Source organism: Bicyclus anynana, chromosome 10 (genome assembly GCF_947172395.1).
Source record: "Bicyclus anynana chromosome 10, ilBicAnyn1.1, whole genome shotgun sequence".
Taxonomy (NCBI): domain Eukaryota; kingdom Metazoa; phylum Arthropoda; class Insecta; order Lepidoptera; family Nymphalidae; genus Bicyclus; species Bicyclus anynana.
This window is the reverse complement of record NC_069092.1, coordinates 15,042,455-15,067,171: the sequence shown is the minus strand read 5'-3', so window position 1 is coordinate 15,067,171 and position 24,717 is coordinate 15,042,455. Positions and strand designations below refer to the sequence as shown.

The window sequence follows — 24,717 nt, the reverse complement described above, 5'->3', positions numbered from 1 at the left end:
AAAAATAGAGAAATTGATGTTCTTGTAAAGTGTCGTCTTGTCGTCGTGTGTGTGTGAATTCGGGTAATCATTTGTAATTGTTATTTTGGCTAATAATTCGTTACTTGATAATTGTGTACCTACTTGACGTAGGTGTTTTGCTTAATCCAGATATCTCAGTGTATTTTCGCATCCATATTACATGTTTCATAACGCTATTCTTTAGGCTAGTATTAATGACAGCTAGGTTAAGTAGGTTCTGCATGGTTTCGGACTAAAGATGTAGAAGAATCCGGAGAAGTCGAAAGAATAAATTCAATGCGAGGGCTGATCCCTTGTTTCAATGTATTAACAAACCTAACAACAGTCCCGAGTGCATGCTTGAACATAAAGTCACCATTATCATTAAGGTCTGCAGTCTCGACGTGAGCCACGAGTGACCTCCGATCACCCTGTCTGCATCGCTTTCAGTTTAGGTTTCGGTGGTGGGAGAGTGGATTGCAATCTGCGGGCAATGTTTGTCGGAATCGTAAAGTAATAGGGATGATGACAGTTTTTTAAATTGTATATAAATTAAGAGTATGCCAATAGTAAAGCAATTTTGTAAAAGTAACAGGGTAACTGCGATCATTACTTTCGGAGCTACAGGGATTTAAAGGGTCAGATTTGCGGCGCTGCCACGGATCCCCGAAAAACGCCCCATACAAAATGGTACGAATTAATGACGTCGTAGGTTCATAATGATCGTCATATTTGTATGGGCGGTCAAACAAAATTACTAATATCTTTGTTATTTGTGCGTTTATGTTTATAGTTCCTTTAATAAAAAATGTCACATTTAATGTAAGGAAGCTAAAACTGTATGAACTTTCATCTAATTACGATAGTTTTTGAAATTTTATAATCTTATCAGACAATCTTTCCTTTTTATATATAAATTAGTTAACATTGACCTTATTCACCCGAATGTATCATAAAAGTCAATATATTGAAACCTAGTCATCATCCCCATTGTGCCCGGACGCGGAGATGTGTTTGTTGTGTAGCGGGGCGGGGCGTGCATGCTTGTCGCGCCGGCGGCGGAGTGGGGAGTGAGTGAGCGGCGCCGAGCGCGCGCCGCTCGTAAGTTAGCGTTAGTTTAGTTAGCTTAGCCTCTAAACAGGCCTGTGTTGTGTGTTTATAGATTATGATTACGACTATTACGGGTACGGGGATTACCGAGGTGGCTACAATGAGCCATTTTACCGGTACGATGAGTTCTATTTTGATTACGCGGGGCCACCGCAACCGTCCGCCGTCCGCCAGCCTCCCAACAGAGCGCAACCGGTGGGTCCCACATACACACACTAATTGTTATCATATTATTTTACTAGTCACTAGACCGCTGTTACTCATCATTGTTATTATTTACCTTTCGGTTTTTTTGATTTGCCAAATTTTTTTCTCATCTACTCTTCACTTTTTTTTGTTTGTTATTATTTTTTGGTTGGATCCCATCCTAGAATGGAGTCAGTGACTCGGTAAAGCCGGTAGTGTGTAGGCCTGACGGTGGCGACCGCGCGGCGGCGGGGCGGGGGGCGACCATCAGGTCTGCATGGCCTCTCCTGACGCATCGACCTCATCCCTACGCTTCGCTTCGCTAGCTTGTCACTAACCCATAACACGCTTCGTGCTTCCGCCCACTGTCGCATACATGTACCTTAGCTGCAGGTTTTGGAACCTCGACCGCTCGAATGACGTTTGATATGTATTAGCGAATATGTTGAGAAGACTTACTGACCCGCTTGGTAAATGCCTCACTCAGGACGACGAGCTCGCTCTCGGGCCCGACTCGCTTTACTACGATCTAACCGGAGGCATTCAGGTACCAGACTTACGCCTCGCCCTCCCCGGAGCTCTTGCGCCGTCCGCTTGGATAACTTGCTTTGGAGGGAACGGAAAATTGTATTTGATTACTTAGTCTTTCTATCATTTCAACATTTACTACTAGTGACGCAGAGACTGGGTCACATATAAAATACCATTTTTCTGTTGTCCTCTACACTGAAAACATGTTCTAAGTTATCCAAGTTGACTGCACGTGAACTCTGTCGATGTTGTCTCTATGTTTAGTTGTAGAGTTCGTTTTGTGTAATTTTGAAAATACCAAAAGTACGGTACGTATTGTTAAAATATTTTTGTAAGTGTAGCAGTAGGTACCTGATTGTTTCTACATTACATTATTGATCTACCTATATTACTTAGCGTTATTTTATCTCGGCTTCAGTATATTATTTGAGGCATGATATATTAGGTTTAGATGATAATTACTATCGCAGCTTAGTGCCTGTTCAATTATTAGATGAAATATGGATGTTTGTATGTACGTTTAGTTGGTCATGTTTATAACTTGATAATGTATGTAAGGATATGTTAGGCTATTCGTTAACTTAGTTACTTTCGTAATATGAAAGCCACTGTGTTAGTGTATTGCCTAGCTTGTTTATGCAGAGTAGCTATCTATAGTTTATTTGTAACCGAAACTCAGTGAACAAGCACTTGGTTGTAATTCTAATACAGGAGGTTATTTTGGAAGCGGTCACAGATTATTATCTTAATGTTAAATTTAAAATTAGCATTACCGCGTTTGGACGCATTCAAATTTAAATGAAAATTTATATCTTGATTACCAGTACGTAATTTTATATTAACTACATCTTAATGCGTTAGATAGTATCTATTTGTTTGTGTTTATCTCAGAGAATACAGTAAGTAATTTCGTTAAAATAAATATGTTAAATAATTGCAAAAACATAAATCTTCTGACATTATGGTCAGTAATTAAACATACTAGAGTATAGAATCTATTTCAATGATTTTAACCGCTGAAAATAAAATCCTGCATTTAATTATCAATTAAGATAATGTAATCCATATATTAGTACGTTATTATTCTTATGATTATACCAATAATTGAAGATTGGTAAAAATATTTTCTGTAATTTGAATCTGTATGTAATATGTAAAACAATAATGTACAGTCACCAATATAGTAGCTGTTGTAGAATTTAGATGCCATCTAGAATCTAGATTAAAGTTTAATTAGAATTTAGAGAACATAGATTGGTGGCTGTAGATTAAAAAAAATAACTACCCTCGCTCTTATCGCGCTGGCACTTCTCGAGTTTTCAAAAATGGATTTCGACATATATATACTGAACCTTTCATATATGGATGATTCCAACCTTTTTTTTATATACAGACATGGTTTATTGATCAATATGACAAGAAAAAAATATGGAAATTAATATTAGTCTTGTCACAAAACATGGTTTAATTGATTCAAATGGTTTTATAAAGAAGTTAATACTAATTTAACTGAAGATTAAGCAATACTTTATTTAACCTGTAAGATCAAATAACAAATAGTATTAATGATGATTTCATTACCGTTAAGGCACAAAATAAATACCTAAGAATAGTTTTCAAAGACTATTTAAATAAGACGGATATTATTGTTCGTCTCTAGTTATTAAGCTAATTGGAAAATGAAGGTAATAAATAAATTAAATAAAATTTTACGTAATTAATGAAATTTGAAAACGAGGGTCATCTTGTTGATAACTAAAAAGTAAATTTATCGTAGAAAAAGAAACACATTTGCTCAAAGTCAACAGCTTAACGGTAAGAGCGGTTGGACTCATCACCGAAAGATGGTGGTTCAATCCTCACCCCGTTGGTCTATTGTCGTACCCACTCCTAGCACAGTCTTTCCCGACTAGTTGGAGGAGAATGGGAATATTGGTCATATTATAAAAGATATGGCAAATATTCTTTTTTAAAAAAAAAAAAAAAAATGTTTACCTCTTTTTCCGGTAGGACCAAAGCGGCGAAGTAACATTTGAAGCTTTATTATTTTTTCTGTTACCAACAAACTTAATAAAGAAACAAAGGAACTAAACAAACCAATCATAAGTCTTGAAAAAATGTTATACACTTAGGCTGTAGGATCAACAATCTTTGCCTGTCCCTGTTGGGGACAAATTCAAGATGTGTTTACAAATGTCTTGAACAGATTCAAGATGTGTTTACAAATGTCTTAAAACGTAGCAAACTAGGCCTACCTTAATCGGGTGGTTAGGGTAGGCCTAGGCCGCGGATGGGCGATTCCCTTTGGAAGTAGTGCGGTGCCAGCGCGGGTAGGGTTGCTGGGTGTTGTGGTGGGAGCGGGTGCTGACGCGGCGCTGTTGCAGGGAGCTGGGTCATGTGGGACGGGCGCGCGATGGGCGCGGCGAGGGGCCGCGGCTGGGGCCCGTGGTGGTGCGCGTCGCGCCGCTCGTGGCCGCCGCACGCCCAGCGCCATGCGTGGCAACCCGCGCGCCAAGCCAAGTTTACCAGGTACACCTACATCACCTAAACCACCTACATCTACACCTACACTGTTGACACTTTCCTCATTACCAAACCCAAATAGCTTCACCGGTAAGGACTCGGACTTGACACCGAAAGGTCATGCCTGTGAGAGCCGCCCGTTGGACTACGAGTATTTTCCTACTCCTAAAACAGACAGGCAAACTATCGATTATAACAGAGAAACACTTCGCAGGGCATGCGAGGAATAATACATTGTCTGGCACAGTCAATCTGAGCCGTAAATGTTACCAGATATCTTTACCCTCAGCTAAGAAATTACCTTTAATCTGTAAAGACAACAGGCTTAGCACTTGACAAAAGCAGACGGTCTGATGTTAAGATCTCACCCAGACAAAGAGGCGTTGCAAATTCTGCGTTCTTTGTAATGTTTGTAATTGCAACACATGGATTGGTGGAGATAGCTGGCAGACCGGTCTGAAGTTGACTACAATATCTGCGTACTGATATAAAGCAAAACACAGAATTATTGTAGTACTTCAGAAAAGTGCTTTTTTGCGACTGGTACTTTAGATATACTCATACAAAGTTGACCAGTTACTATATGCAAACTGGCGGCTGAAGAAACCGTTGATCGACGATGATGAATATAGCTTGTGTCTTTAAATTAAATTCAAAATTTTACACCATGAAGAAAACTTTGGACTCTCACTCGGTCGACCCTCAACGTATTTTGTGATCCTACTTTCTTTGAAACCCTCCTTTTCTTTATTTCAGCGTGTTTAATGGTTTGCGTGTAATCTGGATTCTTATATATTTTATGGTAACTATCCTACAACCTTATACCTTAACCTTACCCTACCTCGATTCATCCTTATCCTAGTCTGGTCTACCACAAACTTTATGAAGAGCTCGATCGGGCTGAGTGTCCAAGTTTTCCATTCGTTAGAAAGTTTGTGGAAGATCTTCATGTATGTTCATTTGTTATCTAAAGTAATATATTCAGACATATCAAGGGTATTTTGTCAATTCGTTGTTCTTATTTTTGTAGTAGCAGATGCCCGAAATTATTTGTGTGAAATTCTGCATTTTTTAAACCATTTTTGCATAGTTTCCTTTCAAATGAAACCGTTCGGATAATTTCAAAGTGTATAACGGATTTTTTTCTTAGAACGAGTAAATGGTCTGTTTCGATTGCTAATACTGGTGGCCTGTTTGTCGCTGTGATTGTATGTAGGTACAATCGAACATATCGAGTAGTCATAACATGGTGTTTCTCTGATTGCCTAATAACTGCTGTCTAATATGTCTGGATAGATTGCATGATGTATTTACTTTGTACTTGCCCTAAAACAATCAGTAGGTAATAGAAACCTTAAGAATGTAATTGGCCTTGGCCTTTTTCCTGAGAAAATTAAAAAAAAAACTAGGTTTTGAATTGATTTCGAGTTTCTACAATTCGGCAGCTGTTTTCCACCATCAGGTATTCAAATCTAAAGTATCAATATGAGTAATATGATTAAGAATTATAACAACAAAAAGAATAAGGGACTGCTTGGGATAGTTGCAAATATTGCTGTTTGTATGGGGTGATTTTATAAGTGTTTGGTTTTAAATACCACTGATGCTGCTTCTATTTGTAATTTTCTTGAAATTTTCCCAGGAAAAAGACTAATAGAAATGCCATAAACCACTGAAATAAGGTGTCGTAATTCGTATAGTGCCACAAACTTATCTAGCCCGGTGAGGGTATCATTGTTGTCTAGCTTTTAAACAAGCTTTTTAAGGTAGGATTTCCGCGAACTCGGAGGTCGCCATTTTACAAAACTATTGTTTGGTTAAATGGCGACGTAGATTCTGCAGTTTTGGCCACCGGGTCAGAAGTGAGTGGCACCAGGGAGCGGTGTGCAGTAAGTGTTTGTATCGCAGGTAAACGCAAACTCGACGGGGGTCAGCAGATCGCTGGGGGGGAGCGCGAGAGCAAGCGGCGGGCGGGCGCGGCGGCGGCGCGCGGCTGGGTCAGCTAGTGGGCTAGTGCCAGCGCGCGCGGCCCCCGCGGAGAGCCCCTGTCCCGGAGACACTACAAGCTGCGCAGGGGAGCACTCGACGCGCCGCCGCGGGACGCTCGGTCTCGGGTTACGTTTACGCCGGTCCCCTGTCCTAGGACTCCTAGCGGGAGGATCGTTCCACTTTTTTTTTTCTATATATGTGTTTTTTTTTTATTTGATTTTCACGTTTTCGATTTTGTATCGCGACGATTCCGTAAAAATCTAAAAGTAGGACGTTATGAAATGTTTCGAATGTAAGTTTCCCGTTATGCTTATGTTTTTCTTTGGTATAGCCGTACGTATTTAATATATCTTTATTGTGAGGCGCGCGGCCGCGTTGCCTGTTGCGCCGCGCGCGGGGTCAACGACCCGTCGACTGTCTGTTTTTTTTTTTAATACATGTTATTCAATATATTTTATTCCTGCGAACGCATTTTGCGATGTGATGTGTATTTTAGCAGTAATTATTATATTATAAGGAGTTTGACTGTTGTTTTTTGACATACTTACAACGTAGGCTACTCTGATGAAGTTAACTCGATGATGAAATGATGAACCGATGAAATGTAATGATGAAACGCGACGACTCTACCGATTACGGCTAAAATAGTAACAACTGTAATATCGATAACATTTCCCAACTGTGTTCCTGCTTTAGTTTTTTGCTTTATTTTTATTACATATTTCCCTTTAAAGTACATTAGTGTGAGGAAGTAGTATTGTAAAGTTCAGGATATCTGCAATGTTTATTATTATCGCTGTACTACTAAACTTTTTTGTATTTCGACCACATAGCATGTCCGTACTGTTAGAACTCTGTATCAATCTTGTATCAGTTTAATATGTGGAATAAATTTGCAAAACTGTGTTTGCCTTATTACATGATTGTTTTCTTTAAATCTGTACCCAATTTTCCCTTTAATTCCGAAAATAGCCATTGTTGAATCTCTAACCAAAAATAAGTAGCAGCGAAGAGTTCATGCAAGCCAATTTCTGCCGGGTTATCTTTAAAAATCTGTTCATATTAATTGTTGTATGTATCTAGAGATATGAGAAACCAGAGTTTGTATCACGCTGTATGTATTTTCTTTTCTTTGGAAGGAATGAATTTAGATGAAGGTAAACCCTTTACCTTCATCTAAATTCATTCCTTCGCCACTGGTAGGTGAATCTGATTCTGAATGCTAACAGTTTGTCCGCTCATGCCCCTACCATAGTACCGTAGCCAATACTGGATTTTTGAAGTAAAACTTCCTAAACTCAAGCGACTACTACTCCGCAAGTAAAGCTTTTAATTGACTTGGGAGTAGTAAGCTGGTTACGTTACGAAAAGTGTAATCGAACGAGGCACACGTTGACAGGCAGAGGTTACAGAGGCTGTTTATCATGAGGTCCTGTTTTCGAGTCCTGAGTACGGCTATAATACTTGATTTTTTTCAAGAATATCTCGTTACACTACTTGCATCTGAAAGCGCGTTAAAGAAGTCGGTTTCGGTCATTATCATTAGCATCAGCATCTTATAGTGTTAGAGATAAATATCACCGTACACCCGCATATATCGGATCTGCATGGTGGGTCTTAGCTCTAAATTCGTCTCCAAGAGTCCTACTGTGTAGCAAGTTCCTACTACTGGATGGATGTAGGAATATAGAGCAGAACAACAATGTCTACCTATTCGAGATGAATATTTAGGAGTCGTGAGTAGCTCAAAAGAAACACGCATTAGTAGGTATACCTATGGGGCAGGGACCACGAGAAAAAACCCTATGCGTATACGAGATATTATCGTTATATCAGCCGATGGACGTACGAGTAGGTAGGCTTTTTTGTAGGAGCTTTCAAACAATCCTGCCGCTTGCATTCAGAGACTCGCTTGATGTAGTAAGGGTCGACAAACATGGCATTTGCCAGGTCAAGGTAGCTGTCACCTTGGGAGTAAGTGGCGTACGTAAAAGGCTTGAAGGGACCCCCAGTCCACGATGCCGTGAACGCTGGAGTACGCGTTTTTTTAACGAGTTTTCCCCAGTACTCCTATTCCACGGGTCAGTTGTGATCTTGTTGTTGATCTTGATACATTTTTGATCTTTGACCTTGAATATTAAAATTTTCCTAATATGGGGAACTTTCAAATTTTATTTTTAATCATATTTTAAACAAAATATATATAAAATAATCCATATATCCCTTGGTCACGTCATCACGCGTGAACGGCTGGACCGATTTCACTATTTTTTTGATAATGTCAGAAGGATCTTTTGACAGGAAAAAATTTAAGAAGGGGTAGTTTTAGTTTTAATTAATATATTATAGTGTTTTGTATATTTTATGTAGAACAAGTTAATTAAAATTATTTAATTAAAAAAAAAAAAAAAAAAAAGAAAAAAAAAAAAAGAAGGGGTAGGGGGTAAAAGTTTACATTGAGTTTCACGCGGACGAAGTCGCGGGCGTCAGCTAGTGTGAAAGTGAAGATAGCAGCTTAGTGATATAAGCTGCTATACGAGATAGTAGCAGAAGTAAAAGTTAATTTCTCTTTCTTAGACGAGTACTAGAGGTATAGTGCAGAAGGCACCGTCGAGTTTCAGTGAAGTCCCGGAGTCTACCAAAATGCGCTAGGGTGGTAGCCAACAAGGGGTTTTAGTGGTAAATTCCACATAACCCGCCTTCTCCCCCAGTCGGGTATCTCAGATAGAGATTTCCCCTCGTAAGACAAATAGGAGCATTGATATAGGTTGATACATACTTACAGTATTATGTATATCCAGCTTTTATGAAACTTGGCCATCAACAGCTCTCGTTGTAAATTTAAAAATAAGGTCCTATAGCCATGTGGCACGTTATTTCTCTTTCTACAAACGCTAACGCTTCGACTACAAAACTAACAAAATGTATGGCAATGACAGATCCGATCGACAACTTGATCACGTGACCTGTCTTTGTAATTTTTGCAGCGTTAGCGTTTGTAGAAAGAGAATCGTCTTGCCACATGGCTACAGGCCCAGGGGTAAGTAGTAAAATGAAACACGAGGTAAATGTAAAGTGTTGTATTGGTGTCTATTCACACGGTGTCGGGCGGGGCGGCCAGGCGCGCGGCGAGCGGCCGCGGCGGCGGGCGCGGGGGCGGGGGCGGGCGGCGCGGCGCGCGTCGGCGGCGGCGCCAGCAGGCGGCCAGCGTCGCCACCCCGCCGCCCGCGCAGCCCGCCACCCACCACGCCGCGCTGCCGGGCCCACCGCTGGGCGACGCGCTCTCGCCTGCGCAGTGCGTGCGTGCCAGTACCCAGTACCCCTCCGTACAGCGAAACTTGATGCGATCGCGTGCAATAGCGGCTCACTTTGTTATTGACTGACTTCCTAATGGCAGCTTTTTTTATATTAGGTATACAATGAGCTATATCAACGCGCATAGATCATTGATACCCTGGATTCATGTTTAGAAAGGCATCTTTTTTTTTTATTTTACAGACATCACAGACAGACAGACAGGGTAACATAAATATTATCTTACCTTAAAGATATTAGTAAACAGTTTTAATCACTTGTTCTAATACTAGCTCGTAACGTCTGCAATCTGACCCCGATTTTAGGATATATCCGAGCTCGAAGGACCAAAAATTTTCTGTTTCAACAACAAAACAGAATGTACCAGAAATGTAGTTCTAACTCTCTAACAGTTGGTTCACAAGATTATTTATTTGTAAACCCTATATGGGCCAGAAGCCTGCGCTAGTCTGAAACACCTCATTAGATAAAAGCTAAAACTTTGTCAGCTTTTGTTCCTGCTATACTTACGGTAGCTGATTATGGAGTTTGGACTGGGTGGTTTTGGGAGGTAGTAGGTTTCAGAGCCTCGAAAGTATTAAGTATAAAACGTTTTATTTTTATATTTTCCTGGGAATATTAGCTGTCGCGAATAAGACCGTTACAAATCAAACTAATGGTTTAAGCGATGCTTTGCCACGAAGGTTGTATGGTGACTGAGCACGTGGTTTCTCATGACATTCCATTGAAAATATCACTAATTAACTTGTGTTTTATACTTGGACAGTTGAGGAAGCGGACCCTTTAAACCTGCCAAATCCAAAAACCACACAGCCCAAACTCTATAGGTAATTAATATGGAAAATCAAACGTACGGTAAGCCTAGCTTTTCAGCCAATAACAGAGTTGCAACTATTGCAAATGTATCACTCAAGTTTCTCACCACATGGGCCGAATATTCGATACACATGGATGCCAATTGAAATTTTGTACAAAGTGGTCGAATTGGAAATTTTTAGAACATGAGTTAGTACTCCTCTAGAAAGTATTTAATTTTCTAACGGAGTAAAGGTTTTAAACTTTTAAAGTTTATACCAATTTTTAATATTTCAATATTAAAAAAGTACAATCCTGAACTCTTCTTATAAGTTATACATCAAGTAGCCCAAATAAAAATAAAATACCTGATCTGACATCTATATTCTCTTATTTTTTTAGAAATCTAGGCTAGTTCAGGATTATTCTTCGAAATATTGAAATTTATTTTAAAATTAAATTTAATGGTAATTTTTTAATTTAGTATTTAAAACACATGCATATTTGGTGTTTTAGAGGAAGTTGTATTTAGTTCATGATGCAAGGTGATCGGTGAAATGTTCTGGCAAAAAGCGATGTACCTACTTCACTCTCTGGACTCTTTGAACTCATATTTGTAAGAAGCGATGTGAATGATAATGACTGTTAATAAATAATAAATGGTTAAACAAAGTTGCTTATTTAGAACTAATGTATTGTACCCCAAAGGCAAATATAGTATTCCTACCTACGATATGAAAAAAAATGCGTGAGAGTTGACCACGCATATAAAGTGCAGCATAAGTGATTTATGTTCTGGGGAATTGACACATTTACACTAAGTTCATAGCAAATGTATATCTTGTTGTAATTTAAATTCGTCTATACTCGTAAAATAGAACATTTATTTTTAATAATTAAAAATATACAATTGGAGACAAAGATACCCTACTAAATTGTTGCAAAATAGTTGTTCTAATGGTAGTTTGTACTTAATACCCTTTTAAGCATCATATCATCAACCTGGTCTCGATTCTAGGATTAATCCGGACTCGAAGGACCAAAAATTTCTGGTCAACTTTTACGTAATGTCGCAACTTATAGGTTACTTTTAAACTATAGCTTGTAAAAGCATGATGATGATTAGGCAAATAGGCAATGCACTCGACAAGCTGAGCAGGATTGACAGGGCTTCACGTGCTAGGCAGTTGCGAAGGCACCGGTGGAAGCGAAGTGAAGGGCGGGGGGGTGAAGAAGGAATATATAGACTCACGTGTGCAGCGCCCGGTCAGTGCGGGGCGGCGAGCACAAGCGAGAGGACGACGAGCGCGGCGCGCGGCGCGGCCTGGCCCGACGCCACGCCGCCTGCGCACACCGCCGCGTCAGCCCGGGGACCGCCCCAACTCAACATGGCGCCGATTTCGATGCGTTCTCACAAAAATCAACTCAGCTTTATGGTGAGAACGCATGAAATGTAAGCAGATTACACAATCAACCACCTTGATATACCCGAAAACTTAATATTTACATCCAAATTTACATAGAATTATTCCATCTCATTATGAAGTTTTGATTGGTTGGTATATTTTTGTCATTGCTGAGGTGATTGGTTGTGAAATCCGTATGCTTTCCAAAACTGTGTAGTTACTAGTGAATGCAGTCTAAATCATACTCTGTCTAATTTTGGAAAACATTCGTATCTTCTTTCATTGCAATAGAAATACTTGTTTCAATTGAGGAAAGCTTAAATTTTAAATATATGTCTACGTATAGTAAATCAATGTGAGTGATGATGCAATTAGATTCAAGTATTTCTAGCATTGGACGCGGTACCCCGGGACCTATAGTGCGATGACTCAATGCAAGCTTCGTCACATAAGGAATTCGCACCTATTGAATACAAATTACAAAACGATTGAACAACAATTCTCTTTTCTTCATCTCCCCTGAGTCATCACAGTATATGAGAAAAAAAAATCAAGACGAATTTTAAACAACTATTTAGGTGGAGCACAGTTTATGGATGTAGAATGATTTATTATGTTAAGTGAAGAGATTTAAAAAGTTTTTTTAAAAAAAGGAGAAACTTAATTTGTAAATAAAAAGATCCATAATCTTGCAACATCGTCAATATATTGCGCTATTTCCATCAACAATTCAAATTGTCATTGTTTCTATAAACACCTACCAAATTTTTAACATACAAGAATATCCTCTGAGACAAAGATTGCATTGAACCGTCAATACTGAGAAGGTAAAAGTACAGTGATCGTAATATTATTTATGTTATTTAAATTTTACATTTAACATTTCTACAGTGTTTACTTACATACAACATCTTACGATAATTATTAGAAGAAAGCAGGAGTAAGCAGCAAGAAGCGCTCGCATATACGTATTTATTGAATGCCTTTTAAATTAAGGATTTTAGCTGTTAAATAATTTGCCTAGAGAAAACCTTTACATTTGTTTTCTACTTTACAAATACTAAGTAAAACGTAAATAAAGACGGTTCTTTGATTAAAAAATGAAGGGTACTGCTTACTCCATGAAAATCTACATTTTATAATAAGTATTTATTTTTATTATATTCTTGCAACAACAAAATGCAACTGTGTAGATACAATATTGTATGTGATATTGCAAAGTGCGCAGAACAACATACGAATAACAATGTAATCTATAAATACTATTAAATGGAAATTTTGAAATCTGCACCTAATAGATAAAATATTATAATAGTTTGCATTAAAGTTATTAATCTGATGTGGAAAAATATTTTTTTCTGTATAATAGCAATCGGCAAAACAAGATTAGTTGAAAACTTAACGTTATATAGTCAATACAATTTAAGGATCGTATTGGCGCCCAATGTGGGACTGGAGTCCCATTTTGGGCGCCATTTGATTTTTAAGTAGAATGTACTTCTTTCTATCGATTTAAATATACCTTTGATAAGTCAAATAGTAAACAAGTATTGAGATCACGATATTGTTTAGACAACTCTATATCACCGATTACTACAAGTATACCAATGTTTTAAACTTTACATAGTAAATGATATTAACTTTATAGCTTAACATTAGTGGTTCAATAATTACATAATAATAACCTAACCTACCCATATACTTATATAATAATTTAATTCCAAAAAATATTTCATGTTTATAGAATAATCTCTCTATTTAATATACAATTTTCGATAAAACACTTTTGGAATACATTTCACAAAACAGGTGCGGTATAGTGCATGTGTTACTTTTGTGCATTATTTACTGCAGTTAGTGTTAGCAAATGTCCAGCGCTATATGCTGTATGATTCTGTGATAATGATTATTATTTTGCACAAGCCAAATCGTCACTAACAAATTAGATGCATATTGTAATGATACTTTTTTACATGTAGTAGTACCTAATCATTTATTTGAGCGATTTCATCTTTCGATTATTTCTTGTGTGGAGGAAGAAAGAGTAAGTGTTTGATGTAAAGTCCTTTTCATGAAAGAAGTCTTCCAGTCGCAGCATCATGTCATTGTCTTTTGGTAATGGCGGTCTTTTTGTCATTTGTTTAAGGCGCTGTCAATTTTATTTCAGGTTTTAGCTGCGGGACGTCTTTCATGAAAAGGACTATGGGTATGCCTATCTATTATAGAGACTTATTATTGAACCAGTAGGTCAACGATGCGCGTCACAAGATGTCTCGCGGAGAGAAAAAGACTGTCGACTAATAGTACAAATTGGAAATATCGCTCTCTTTCGTTCTATCTCAAAAATTATTGAGATAATGTGTGTGTCAGTCATGTATACACACAGTGTAACAGTAGTCTGTCTTGGCTGTAGTTTGTCCAGCGCACAACTGACGTGTGAGTTAATGAGTGATTTAGTTAGCGGCTGACTTAGTGTATGAGTGAGTCATGTATAGGTACCTACTATCAGTATTACCATTAGTTCGCCGCACAACTGACGTGTGAGTTAATGAGTGAGTTAATTAGCGGGTGAGTTAGTGTATGAGTGAGTCATGTAAAGGTACCTACTATCAGTATTAGCATTAGTTCGCCGCAGAACTGACGTGTGAGTCACTGGGATAATTAGCGTGTGAGTACATTGTGAGAGTGTGGGTATACACAATATCTACTAAAAGTAGTCCAGCTTGGAATGAGACTGTCCAGCACAGAACTGACATGTGAGTAAGTGAATAAGCCAGTTAGTGTTTGAGTGAGTCATGAACTGATCATCTGGCGCAGAACTGAGGTGTTAATTATCTGGCTATTTAGCGAGCGAGCTATGTAAATTAATAGTAAGTTTTAGCGGCGGACTGTCCGGCGCAAAACTGACGTGTTACGGTGTTAGTGAGTTAGTGAGTGAGTGAGTGAGTCAGTGAGTGAGTCGTGTATACTAACAGTAGTCGGGCTTGGCGGTGGACTGCCCGGCGCAGTGCTGCAGGCCGGAGCAGGCGGCGCGGTCGGGCAGACAGGCGCCGCCGCAGGCCGCGGGACAGGACTCCCCCGTGCCGCCCACCGTCACCTCCGTCCACACCGCGCGCCAGCCGCCCGCGCCCACCGACTTGTCCGCTATTATGAACCTACGAATATTTGAAAGGCGCCGTTTGATAAAATGTATTTCATTGGTGTCAGTTCCGATGTTCTACTATCCTGCATATAAAAAAACAACACCAACCACAATATACCTATACGAGGGGTAATTGAGTCACTTGATCGGATCCGTTTGACAGCAAAGTCATTCCATTATAGTTGTCACATTGACAGTTTTCCTAGGGATTTGACATTGATTTCACGTATATTTCATTACATGGAGCTGTCAAAGGATCCGATCAAGTTACACAATTACCTGTCCATACTCGATGATCATTGCCGATCGCTCGGCTTACGTCATTATGTTAAAACATGTCAAATTGTTACTCCTGTTAATTAATGTTTTTATGAAACGTAAATGCAGTCTGCAGTAGGTATATTATGTCACTATGTGACACTTTATCAAGATGTTTTGTTAACGCTCCAGTTTGCTGTCTGTCTAATTTTGCATGTGGGCTGAAGAGATTATCTGGTAAATTGAGGGTTAGTGGACAAATGAACATCCAGTAACGATGGGATTTGATTTTAAGGTGCAATGGCCAAAATTTTAACACGTTTATTAGTGTAGTAAGTGATACTATTCTCTGGTATGCAGGTTTCCTCACGATGCTTTCCTTCACCGATTGAGACACGTGATATTTAATTTCTTAAGGTCATATCCACTGGGCTATCACTGCTCATTTCTCTGCGTGTGTGAAGTCTGCCAATCCGCATTAGGCCAGCCTGGTGGACTATTGGCCTAACCCCTCTCATTCTGAGAGGAGACTCGAGCTCAGCAGTAAGCCGAATATGGGTTGATGAAGTGATACTAACGAGAGTCGTATGGAGTTGGAGGTGGAGAGGTACTGCCAGCGGTCGGCGGGCGCCTTCTCACCGCACAGCTCGAGCGGCGGGCCGGGGCTCTCGTACCACAGCCGCAGCACCGCCGCCGGGCAGCCGCGCTCTACAACAACGCACGCACCAATGTCTTCTGGACTAAGATCCTTTGATAGCCAAACCAAACCAAACGCTTTGAACCAAACGCTTGACTTTGGGAGTAAGTTGGTGATTGTGTTACTAGTGCTGCAGTGTAATCAAGTTCTCGGAATGGATAGTCGTCTTCCATTTGTTAAATAGTAATGGTGCAATGCTAAAATAGTGATAGTGTTTCGGAACTTCAGTGGGTTATCTGTATAGTCCGGCCATTGCATTGTTAGTTACTTGCTGGGAGCCAATACGAGCGGGTATGGGGAGCGTTTACATGTAATAAAAGGGCCCTTTAACCCAGCTACCAGCGGTTGCCAGCCCGTAATCTCGCTCGTGCTTGACTACTTGCCCTATGATAGTTAATCCTGGGTAGAACTATATTAGTAAGTTAAGTAATCGATTCGGTGATGATTGATAGTGTTACTTTGTGTATCTGCCATCCTTGTCACGTAAAGCTTAGAACCTGCTCTCCGTTATCAGAAGTAGTCTATTCCGCTGACACATATATACAAGTTAGCAGAAGCATGTTAGCATTTGGCTGGTAGGAGGCTTCGGCCGTGACTAGTTACTACCCCACCGGCAAAGACGTACCGCCAAGCGATTCGAGCGAGCGTTCCTGTACGATGCCGTGTAGAAACCGAAAGAGGTGTGGATTTTCATCCTCCTCCTAACAAGTTAGCCCGCTTCCATCTTAGACTGCATCATCACTTACCATCAGGTGAGATTGTAGTCAAGGGCTAACTTGTAAAGAATAAAAAAAAAAGAAGAAGAAACATCAGATGGAATGGCAGTTGTTACGTTACCCGTGAGATGTCCCTCGACGGCGAAGTGGTCGAAGTTGATGAGCAGGCGGCGGCCGGGGCGCGCGGTGATGAACCAGTTGCAGACGCGCGAGGCGGCGCCGCGCGACGGCGGCTCGTACGGCAGCGGGTAGCGCGGCGACGTCACGGCGCCCCACGACGACCCCGACACGTTGCCGCCGCAGTCGCCGAATATTGACTTGGCCGGCTGCGGAACGCAACGCGGGATTTGTTGGTACGACGATAAAGAAACAATTATTTTTGTCAATAGTTGACTAAAGTACAATTTTTGAGAGGAGACTCGTGCTCGTCAATGATGAATGCGAAGTGCGTCGATTTTATATTTAAAAAAATTAAGAATATTTTTTACTACATTATGTCACACATCACAATTAGGTATTTCTAGTTCTTCTTCTTAGAGTGCCTCTCCATTACTGAAAGCTTCAGCGGTCAGCTTTCTAAACTTTTCCTTGTCCATGGCTAAGCGGAAAAGTTCTTCGACTGTCTTTATAGCAGTCCACTCCCTTATATTTCGTAGCCAGGACTTCTTTCTTCTACCTACACCTCTTTTGCCTGCAATCTTGCCCATCATGATGGTTTGAAGCAAACGGTATCTTTCGTGTCGCAAAATATGCCCTAGATACGATATCTTCCGCTGCTTGATGGTCTTAATAAGCTCAGTCTTCTTCTGCATTCTGGCAAGAACCTCAGTGTTAGACACTTTCGCCGTCCAGCTTATGCGGAGCAGCTTTTTACGCAGGTCTTCCACTAGGGTCCATGCTTCACAGCCATATACTACTACTATTTCTAGTTAGGTAACCCAGAACTATACCCTGTTCTATGTGGCATAACCTAGAAAAAGGTTCTAGCTCAGCACATTTCTATACTCCCCAACCCCACAAGCAAAGAGCATAAAGCGCTGGTTTTCAGCTGGGACCCTGTTCAACGTGCCGTTTATATTCGATTCTGCTTAGATATTTGACAGGTCGTCGTGGCGCAGAGGTATGCACGGTGGATTTACAAGACGGAGGTCCTGTGTTAGATCCCTGGCTGGGTCGATTGAGGTTTTCTTAATTGATCCAGGTCTGGCTGGTGAGAGGCATCGGCCTTGGCTAGTTACCACCCTACCGGCAAAGACGTACCGCCAAACGATTTATCGTTCTGGAACGATGTTGTGTAGAAACCGAAAGGGTGTGGATTTTAATCCTCCGCCTAATAAGTCATCACTTACCATCAGGTGAGATTGTAGTCAAGGGCTAACTTGTAAATAATAAAAAAATGAAAAAAATGCACTGGAAATCTATACATTAGCTACATGAAATCAATTATCAACCGTACCTCGAAGACGTATCGCGCTTTGAACCCCGACGCCACCGACTCGTAGTCAGTGTGCAGCGCGATGAGCAGCCCCAGGGCTCCGCGCGGGGACTGCAGCGGGCCGGGCGTGGCGGGCCCGCACCAGCGCCCCAGCGGCACGCGGCTGCCCTCGCGCCCCGTCCACCACGCCTCCACCCAGTCCTCCATGCACGTCGCGCCGCTGAAATACAGCAATTCTCGTCTCAGAATAATCAGCATAATTTAATCTGTTGTGGTCTCAGACCAATTATTGTATAGGACCTGCCTCGCTAGACGTTAACTTTCTATCACAGTATGATCAACGATCTAATACGATTATAAAAACTCTCTCTATATTATCGATGTTTCATAGTTGTAATCGTGTTTGTCGGTTAAAGAGCTCCGTAAAAATACCTTTTTGTGTATTTGAATGGTGTAAACGGGTAAACGGGCAAAAACTTCTAGCTTAGTAAAAGGTATATACCAAATCTTAGCTCGTTTTCCTCAGAAAATGACAGAAAATTTCGTTTGTGAATATGGGTGCGATACTGGTCCTTCTATAATTGGTCTGAGATTGTGGTGGTAACACACACATGGATATGTAAATGTAAAATGCTACATAGGCATTTCGTAGCAGTTGTGACGAAGTCGATGTCGGGTGGGTTGTTGTACGCTACAGTCAATTAAAGTGTTTATCGGTGGAACCTTCTTTTATTGATTACCCATAACCGCTACCCGGGACACGTCATACCTTACATATATACTCAAGCCCAGTCTTATGTACAAAACTGTCAACAGCAAGGATCTCTCGAGCGGATTTTGTACCTAATAATTGTTTTGTTGAATTCAGCCAGCCCAAAGGCCGCGTCTAGCAAACATGCACATTACAGAGACTAAAAAAGTACTCTACCAAGGGACTTGAAACGGCCAAGAGCAGCTAGGCTATTAGCTGTAGCGAAAATTTATAACTCGCAAGCGCGAGTTTCGAATTCACATCTATCTCTCTGTTTAACACGATACTATAGAATGAGAAATACAGCGGTGAATTCGGAAATCCCACGTGCGAGATAGACAAAACATCGTTAGAGAATAGCCGTGTTGATTTCTCTCCTTATAGGAGAGATATATGGGCCACCACGCTGCTTCAATGCAAGTTGACTGGCTTCACTATCATATGGTGATATAATGATAATAATGACGTGATTTCTCCGAGGCAGGAAGTGTCATACCACCGAATTCTAGAAAAGCTTAAAATTTTAGAGATTGACCCAAGACATGAACCCAAATGTTTTGGCAACGAAGGATGTTTCGCAGCTTGACTGCTCTGATCATAATTGCCACATTTTGCCAATGCCTTAATCTCATCTGTTACAATGAGCTAAGCAATACGAAGGAGTCCAAATGTCATTGTAGTAATGGAGAAGGAAGACGACTTACCCATACAAGCCGGCAGTGGCGTTCCACGAGTCGGCGCGCACCTTGAAGTGGTCGAAGACGACGGTGACCTGCTCGTTGGGCGTGGCCACCAGCGTGTAGGTGCAGTTGGTGCGCGACGGGTAGTTGGACGGGTAGCGCGGGGAGTTGAACTCGCCGCGCTTCTTCGCCTCCGACCGATATGTGAACGCGCACTCGCCGTCCGGCGCTGCTGTGCCGGGCACGCGGTATTCTGCGACCATAGACAAACCATGCTTTGATTTATATCCTACCTGACCCAAAAATCAAAAAATCAAATCAAAATCAAAAATCATTTATTTCAAGTAGGCTCAGTTTACAAGCACTTTTGACACGTCAGTTGACTATTTGTAAAGATTCTACCACCGGTTCGGAAGGCAGGTTCTGCTGAGAAGATACCGAAGAAACTCAACAGTTGCTCTTTAGAAAAAGTCATACAGTATTATAATTTACAATTGATAACAATTACAATTACAATTTCTTATAGTTTTATTTCCTGTGTGAAGGTGGAAGCTGATCCAATGGCCTCCAAGCGCTTTTATCTTTAAGGAACTCATCAATGTTGTAGTAACCTCGACTAAGTAAATGTTAAATTAACACATTGCTTAAAGCTATGCAAGCCCCCCTAAGCCAAGTCGTCAACTAGAACGCTTCGAAAACTAGAAAGATGTATGGGAATGACATTTGCTATCGACAGGTCCCGTGATCACGATCTGTCATTCCCATACATTTTACTAGTTTTCGAAGCGTTAGCGATCGTAGAAAGTGAATCGACGTGCCACTTGGCTAGGGGGACTGCACGAAAGTTCGTCCGCCTTCCACCGGAATAAGCCGTACAGAAACAAGGTACCGAAAACTGTTCGTACTCGACTAAAACACCAAAGTAGTCTGTACGTTAAGTATTTTAGTCGAGTACGAACAATTTTTGGATTTACCGCCTAATAATCGTTCGTACTCGACTAAAATGCTAAAGAAGTACGAACCAGGCCTCCGCTTTAGGGCTACTTTAGCAGTTTAGTCGAGTAGTGTAAAATTTAGCTGCTAAACGTATCTGAACACTAAAAATTTTGTCGAGTAGGTTAGTTTAAATTTTTGGTGGTCGAATAAAATGCTAAAGTTTAGAACTCTTTAATCTAGCACTGTCGTAAAATGCGTTCTAATATGGCGTCTATTAACTATAAAATAACCTTCTGCCAAATTCCATCTTTGTTGCTACGTCAAGCGGTTTTCAATATTTCGCGGTGAGTGACCACTCGCTTTTATATATTACTGGCAGACGCCGCGCGGTTTTACCCCTGTGGTTCTTCTTCCCGTAGGAATACGGAGATAAAATATAACCAAGAGCATTCGGGGACAGTGTATTCAAATCGGTTCAGTAGTCTCAGAGCTTATTCAAAACATACAAACAAACAATCAAATCTTTCTTCTTTATAATATTAGTAGATATATAGATTTAGACATTCAAGTCATGATCGACCAAACACCTCAATCATTACCTACATCATCACAATAATAATGTCAACTGCTGGTTATAGTGTTTAAAGGACTTCCAAATTCTTATAAACTTGACACAGCAATCACTTCATCGTTGTTATAATAGCCGATGGACATCCACTGCTGGATACTTATAGTCCTGCTTGGAGCGGCTCTACAACTGTGTAAGATCGCAATCCCTGCTTGTAATCTCAACGACCATCGTCTTTTCGAGAGAGAGTAAAAGTTGTTTGAACTCACCAGTCTCAAAGGTATATTTCGCCTTGAACCCCCGCCCCTGGTAGTCTCCGGAGCTGAACACCATGACTAGCCGGGGCCCGTCCGACAGCAGCGGCGGGGGGTAGGGGGTCAGCCCCCCCTCCTGCTCCCCGCACAGCTCCGCGTCGTGTTTGTCGTACGAGTCCGTCGCTTCTTGCCCGCGGAGGTACACCTTCAAGTATCCATCTGGACATGCGCTGCTGTATATTGGGAAAAGACCTTGTGAATGTCATGTACATTAAAGTTTGATGCTAAATACTTACTTAAGTTGTCAGTAGAACTAACTCCTCTAATAAAAGCGTTTCTTACGTTTTCATACTTTCACAATCTCCATTCAAAGTTATCTTAATACCACAGGTTAATAGATAATAATTCACAAGTACTCTGAACCCACATTGGGCTCACGAACTTGTGAGAGCCCAACCTCTGGACTGTAGAAGAGTTAACTGCTAAACGATTTTGAAAATGAAAATCCTTTCATGTATGAAAAGCTATCGACTTTAGTCGTTGAATTGTACTCCCCTGCCATTTTTTTTGTAAGTAAGACCTTGTTTAAAAATTTTAATAGATAACGTTCAATAGGCAACGAACTTAGTGTAACAATCACTGGACAGCAATTTTCGACATTATTTAAAACGGGTTTCGATGTCACACAGCTTCCCCTGTTAACTCTAAATGTTTAACAACCCAATTCTGCTGTGCTATCTATTTGTGCTATCAGTTGTCACCTTACTACTACACCAGAAATCGTGTTCTGAAATCAACTACACCGTTCATTTTAGACGAGACTTTCTAGTTTTACGAATGAAAGTTACTTACTCTGCTTTTGGACTTTCTCCTTTTGGAATAATTTTTGATATAGAAAAGTTCTGGAACTGTAACCGGACTCTCTCCAAGTTTTGTGAATCTTGCATACCGTATATAAAATATCTGTAATAAGGAATAACAAGGTTAAGTGTATAGTGTGTGTATGTGTACTTCAGAGCGAGGAAACCCTTCACAACAACCGCCGTCTCAAGGATTACTGCCTTAAGCCTTTCCCTATATACAACAGTAAGCGAAAGCTTATCAAGGTGTTTGTCGAAGCTTTTCGTTAATAGACTATTGACTGACATAACTATCGGAATAATAACAGTTGATTCAACGTTCCACGTGGCGGTAATCTCGAGAGCAAGGTCAGTATTTTATTACTTCTTCCTTTTCCTTCCTTTTTGTGGCCTATTTGAATGGCCCGATACAGGGACTCCCTCCTTCTGCGAGTGATCAATAAAGAATACTTCAACATTTTAAAACCTAACCCAGGATTCGAACCTTAAAGCTTAGATGAATATCTGCCGGTACGGTATTGATAATGATGATGATGATTCGCCAGGCACACAAACTCAAGGCAACACTTCGCCAGACATTCTTAATGTTTAGCAGAACGCTACACAAATTCACGGGATAATAGTTACAAAATAAACTTAATATGTAATTAACTCACCTACAAACAACTTTTGGTATATAGGGGAATGGATAATTTGGATGGTACACGAATCCTGTAGATTCCTTTTTACTAAGTATTTTCTGATCGCACTCCGAGCCCCTAATGTGCTCGGCATCGTGTTTACTTATAAAATCTGAAACAGGAAACAAACATTTTATAAAAGCCCTAGTCCTATCACTCAAATAAATATATTCTACTAATCAGCTCATATAAAACTATTCTAGTACCACGCATTATGCCGTCTTCTACTCAAGATTATTCAAGGTTCAAAACATGATATCAGCATTTGAGGCTATACATTGACGGGGGTACAGGGCTGCCTATTGTAGATGTTCCAAGCAAATGAGTCTTGTTAGGTTATTTTTAGATAATAGTTTTCCACTTAAGATCAGATGGTAAGTCATCTGTTCAATCTGAAATAAGCACATCATCACCTTTTTAAAGCATCTCTTTCCTCCTCTTAAAATTTTCTCGTTCCCACAAGAGGAGGAATATATTTTGGAGTGGTAAACCATCACGTTGCACCAATTCAAGTTTTCGATCTTAGGGTTATTTGACCTTCGCTATCAGATCGCAATCAAAATGATCAGGACTGACAAATTATACTGACAATTTCTTGAAAGGGAAAATCTCAATAATCTGCCAAGGAATACAACATTTTCTATTTATCTAGACTAACTGAACTATCTTAGTGATGTGGATAACAAAGTAACTGTATGAACAAGGCAGTTTAGGTAAAGAAAAGTCATTAAAAAACTTACCTAACTTAACAAAACTCTCTGAAAACTCGAAGATACCCTTGAAACCGCGGTTCTGCGTATTGGCCGATCTCGGCAAAGTATAGAAGGTGACTAAAAGGCGCTCGTCGCTGGAGTACAGCACGAGGTTGCGCTGCTGGCCGCAGTATGTGCCGATTATTGCCGACGAGTTGTCGGGCCCGTCGTACACGCGCACCCAGTCGAACGGGCAGCTGCGGCAACGAGGGTCAAGTTACCGGAGAGACAATTTGAGAATATTTAGAGGTTCTTGGCCTGTAGCCATGTGGCACGTTGATTCTCTTTCTATAAACTCAAACGCTTCGAAAGTTAAAAAAGTTACGGGAATGACATTTACTATCAACTGGTCACGTGATCAAGTTTTTGATCGGGTCTGTAAATCCCATATTTTGCTAGTTTTAGTTAGCGTTTGTAGAGAGAAAATCGACCACTCAGCTAAGGCCTTTGGTCGCTGGAGTTCAGCACAAGGTTGTGCTGTTGGCCTCAGTATGTACGTGTCGATTGCTGCCGAAGTTATCGAACGAGCAGCTGCGGCACAACCAGCGTGAACTTAGGTACGTACTGTTTGTCGCCTTATTGGTTGCCACCAACTTCGCAATTCAAGTCTGAGATTTTTTAATAACGGCTCCATATTACATAGCCTGGTTCAGGACCTCAAGATATGAAGCCACATAAATTAACCAGTCAACTGCGACTCGGCAACAAATGTTGTGTACTAACTCGCAACATCAACATGGCAACTCTGCGCTCTTATATCAAACGGTTAAAGGATCACTGGACGTAATTCTTCTATGGGACAAAGTTAGTCACCTATAATATGAGCCACTACTCACTGTGGTCCGCCGAAAAACAGGTCGAAGTCTCGGAATTCTAGCCGAATACGCTGTCCGGGCTGGCCCTTGAACTGGTAGTTGCACACGACGTCCTTCGGGTACACGCCGGGGTAGGTGGGCGACAGCAGCAGGCCCGTCTTGCGCTTGCTCGCCTCGATCACGAACGAGCACAGCGTGTTGGGTATCGGCGTCCCCACCTCGTACTCCGCTGTAAGCAAAACCACAGAATATATAACAATTTATTTATTTTGCTATCAACCGCGAAAAGCCGACGAACCCACGCGACAACATCACCCA

General features: G+C 40.7%; 2 protein-coding genes across 13 annotated transcripts in view; one reads left to right on the top strand and one right to left on the bottom strand.

Moving 5' to 3' along the window:
* LOC112051523 (heterogeneous nuclear ribonucleoprotein R) overlaps positions 1 to 7,257 on the top strand; it is a 36,028-nt gene extending 28,771 nt beyond the window's left edge. For 7 of the 9 annotated variants that reach the window (XM_052884095.1, XM_052884094.1, XM_052884093.1 and 4 more), the window contains 3 exons: positions 1,163 to 1,305; positions 4,212 to 4,356; positions 6,259 to 7,257. In XM_052884095.1, coding sequence (XP_052740055.1) covers positions 1,163 to 1,305; positions 4,212 to 4,356; positions 6,259 to 6,356 — 386 coding nt within the window. In that variant the 3' untranslated portion in view covers positions 6,357 to 7,257. The remainder of the gene's footprint in view (positions 1 to 1,162; positions 1,306 to 4,211; positions 4,357 to 6,258) is intronic. The other 2 variants (XM_052884099.1, XM_024090209.2) reach the window with 1 other exon arrangement.
* Positions 7,258 to 9,418: 2,161 nt separating this feature from the next.
* The window catches only part of LOC112051519 (dorsal-ventral patterning tolloid-like protein 1), a 121,037-nt gene continuing 105,738 nt past the window's right edge, over positions 9,419 to 24,717 (bottom strand). For 3 of the 4 annotated variants that reach the window (XM_052883939.1, XM_052883940.1, XM_052883942.1), the window contains 11 exons: positions 24,421 to 24,628; positions 23,573 to 23,781; positions 22,809 to 22,944; positions 22,145 to 22,255; positions 21,308 to 21,525; positions 19,559 to 19,787; positions 18,125 to 18,323; positions 16,790 to 16,994; positions 15,834 to 15,963; positions 14,829 to 15,010; positions 9,419 to 9,627 (listed from right to left, as the gene is read on the bottom strand). In XM_052883939.1, the coding sequence (XP_052739899.1) occupies positions 9,434 to 9,627; positions 14,829 to 15,010; positions 15,834 to 15,963; positions 16,790 to 16,994; positions 18,125 to 18,323; positions 19,559 to 19,787; positions 21,308 to 21,525; positions 22,145 to 22,255; positions 22,809 to 22,944; positions 23,573 to 23,781; positions 24,421 to 24,628 (2,021 nt within the window). In that variant the 3' untranslated portion in view covers positions 9,419 to 9,433. Of the gene's footprint in view, positions 9,628 to 11,701; positions 11,794 to 14,828; positions 15,011 to 15,833; positions 15,964 to 16,789; positions 16,995 to 18,124; positions 18,324 to 19,558; positions 19,788 to 21,307; positions 21,526 to 22,144; positions 22,256 to 22,808; positions 22,945 to 23,572; positions 23,782 to 24,420; positions 24,629 to 24,717 lie in introns of all 4 variants that reach the window. The other variant, XM_052883941.1, reaches the window with a different exon arrangement.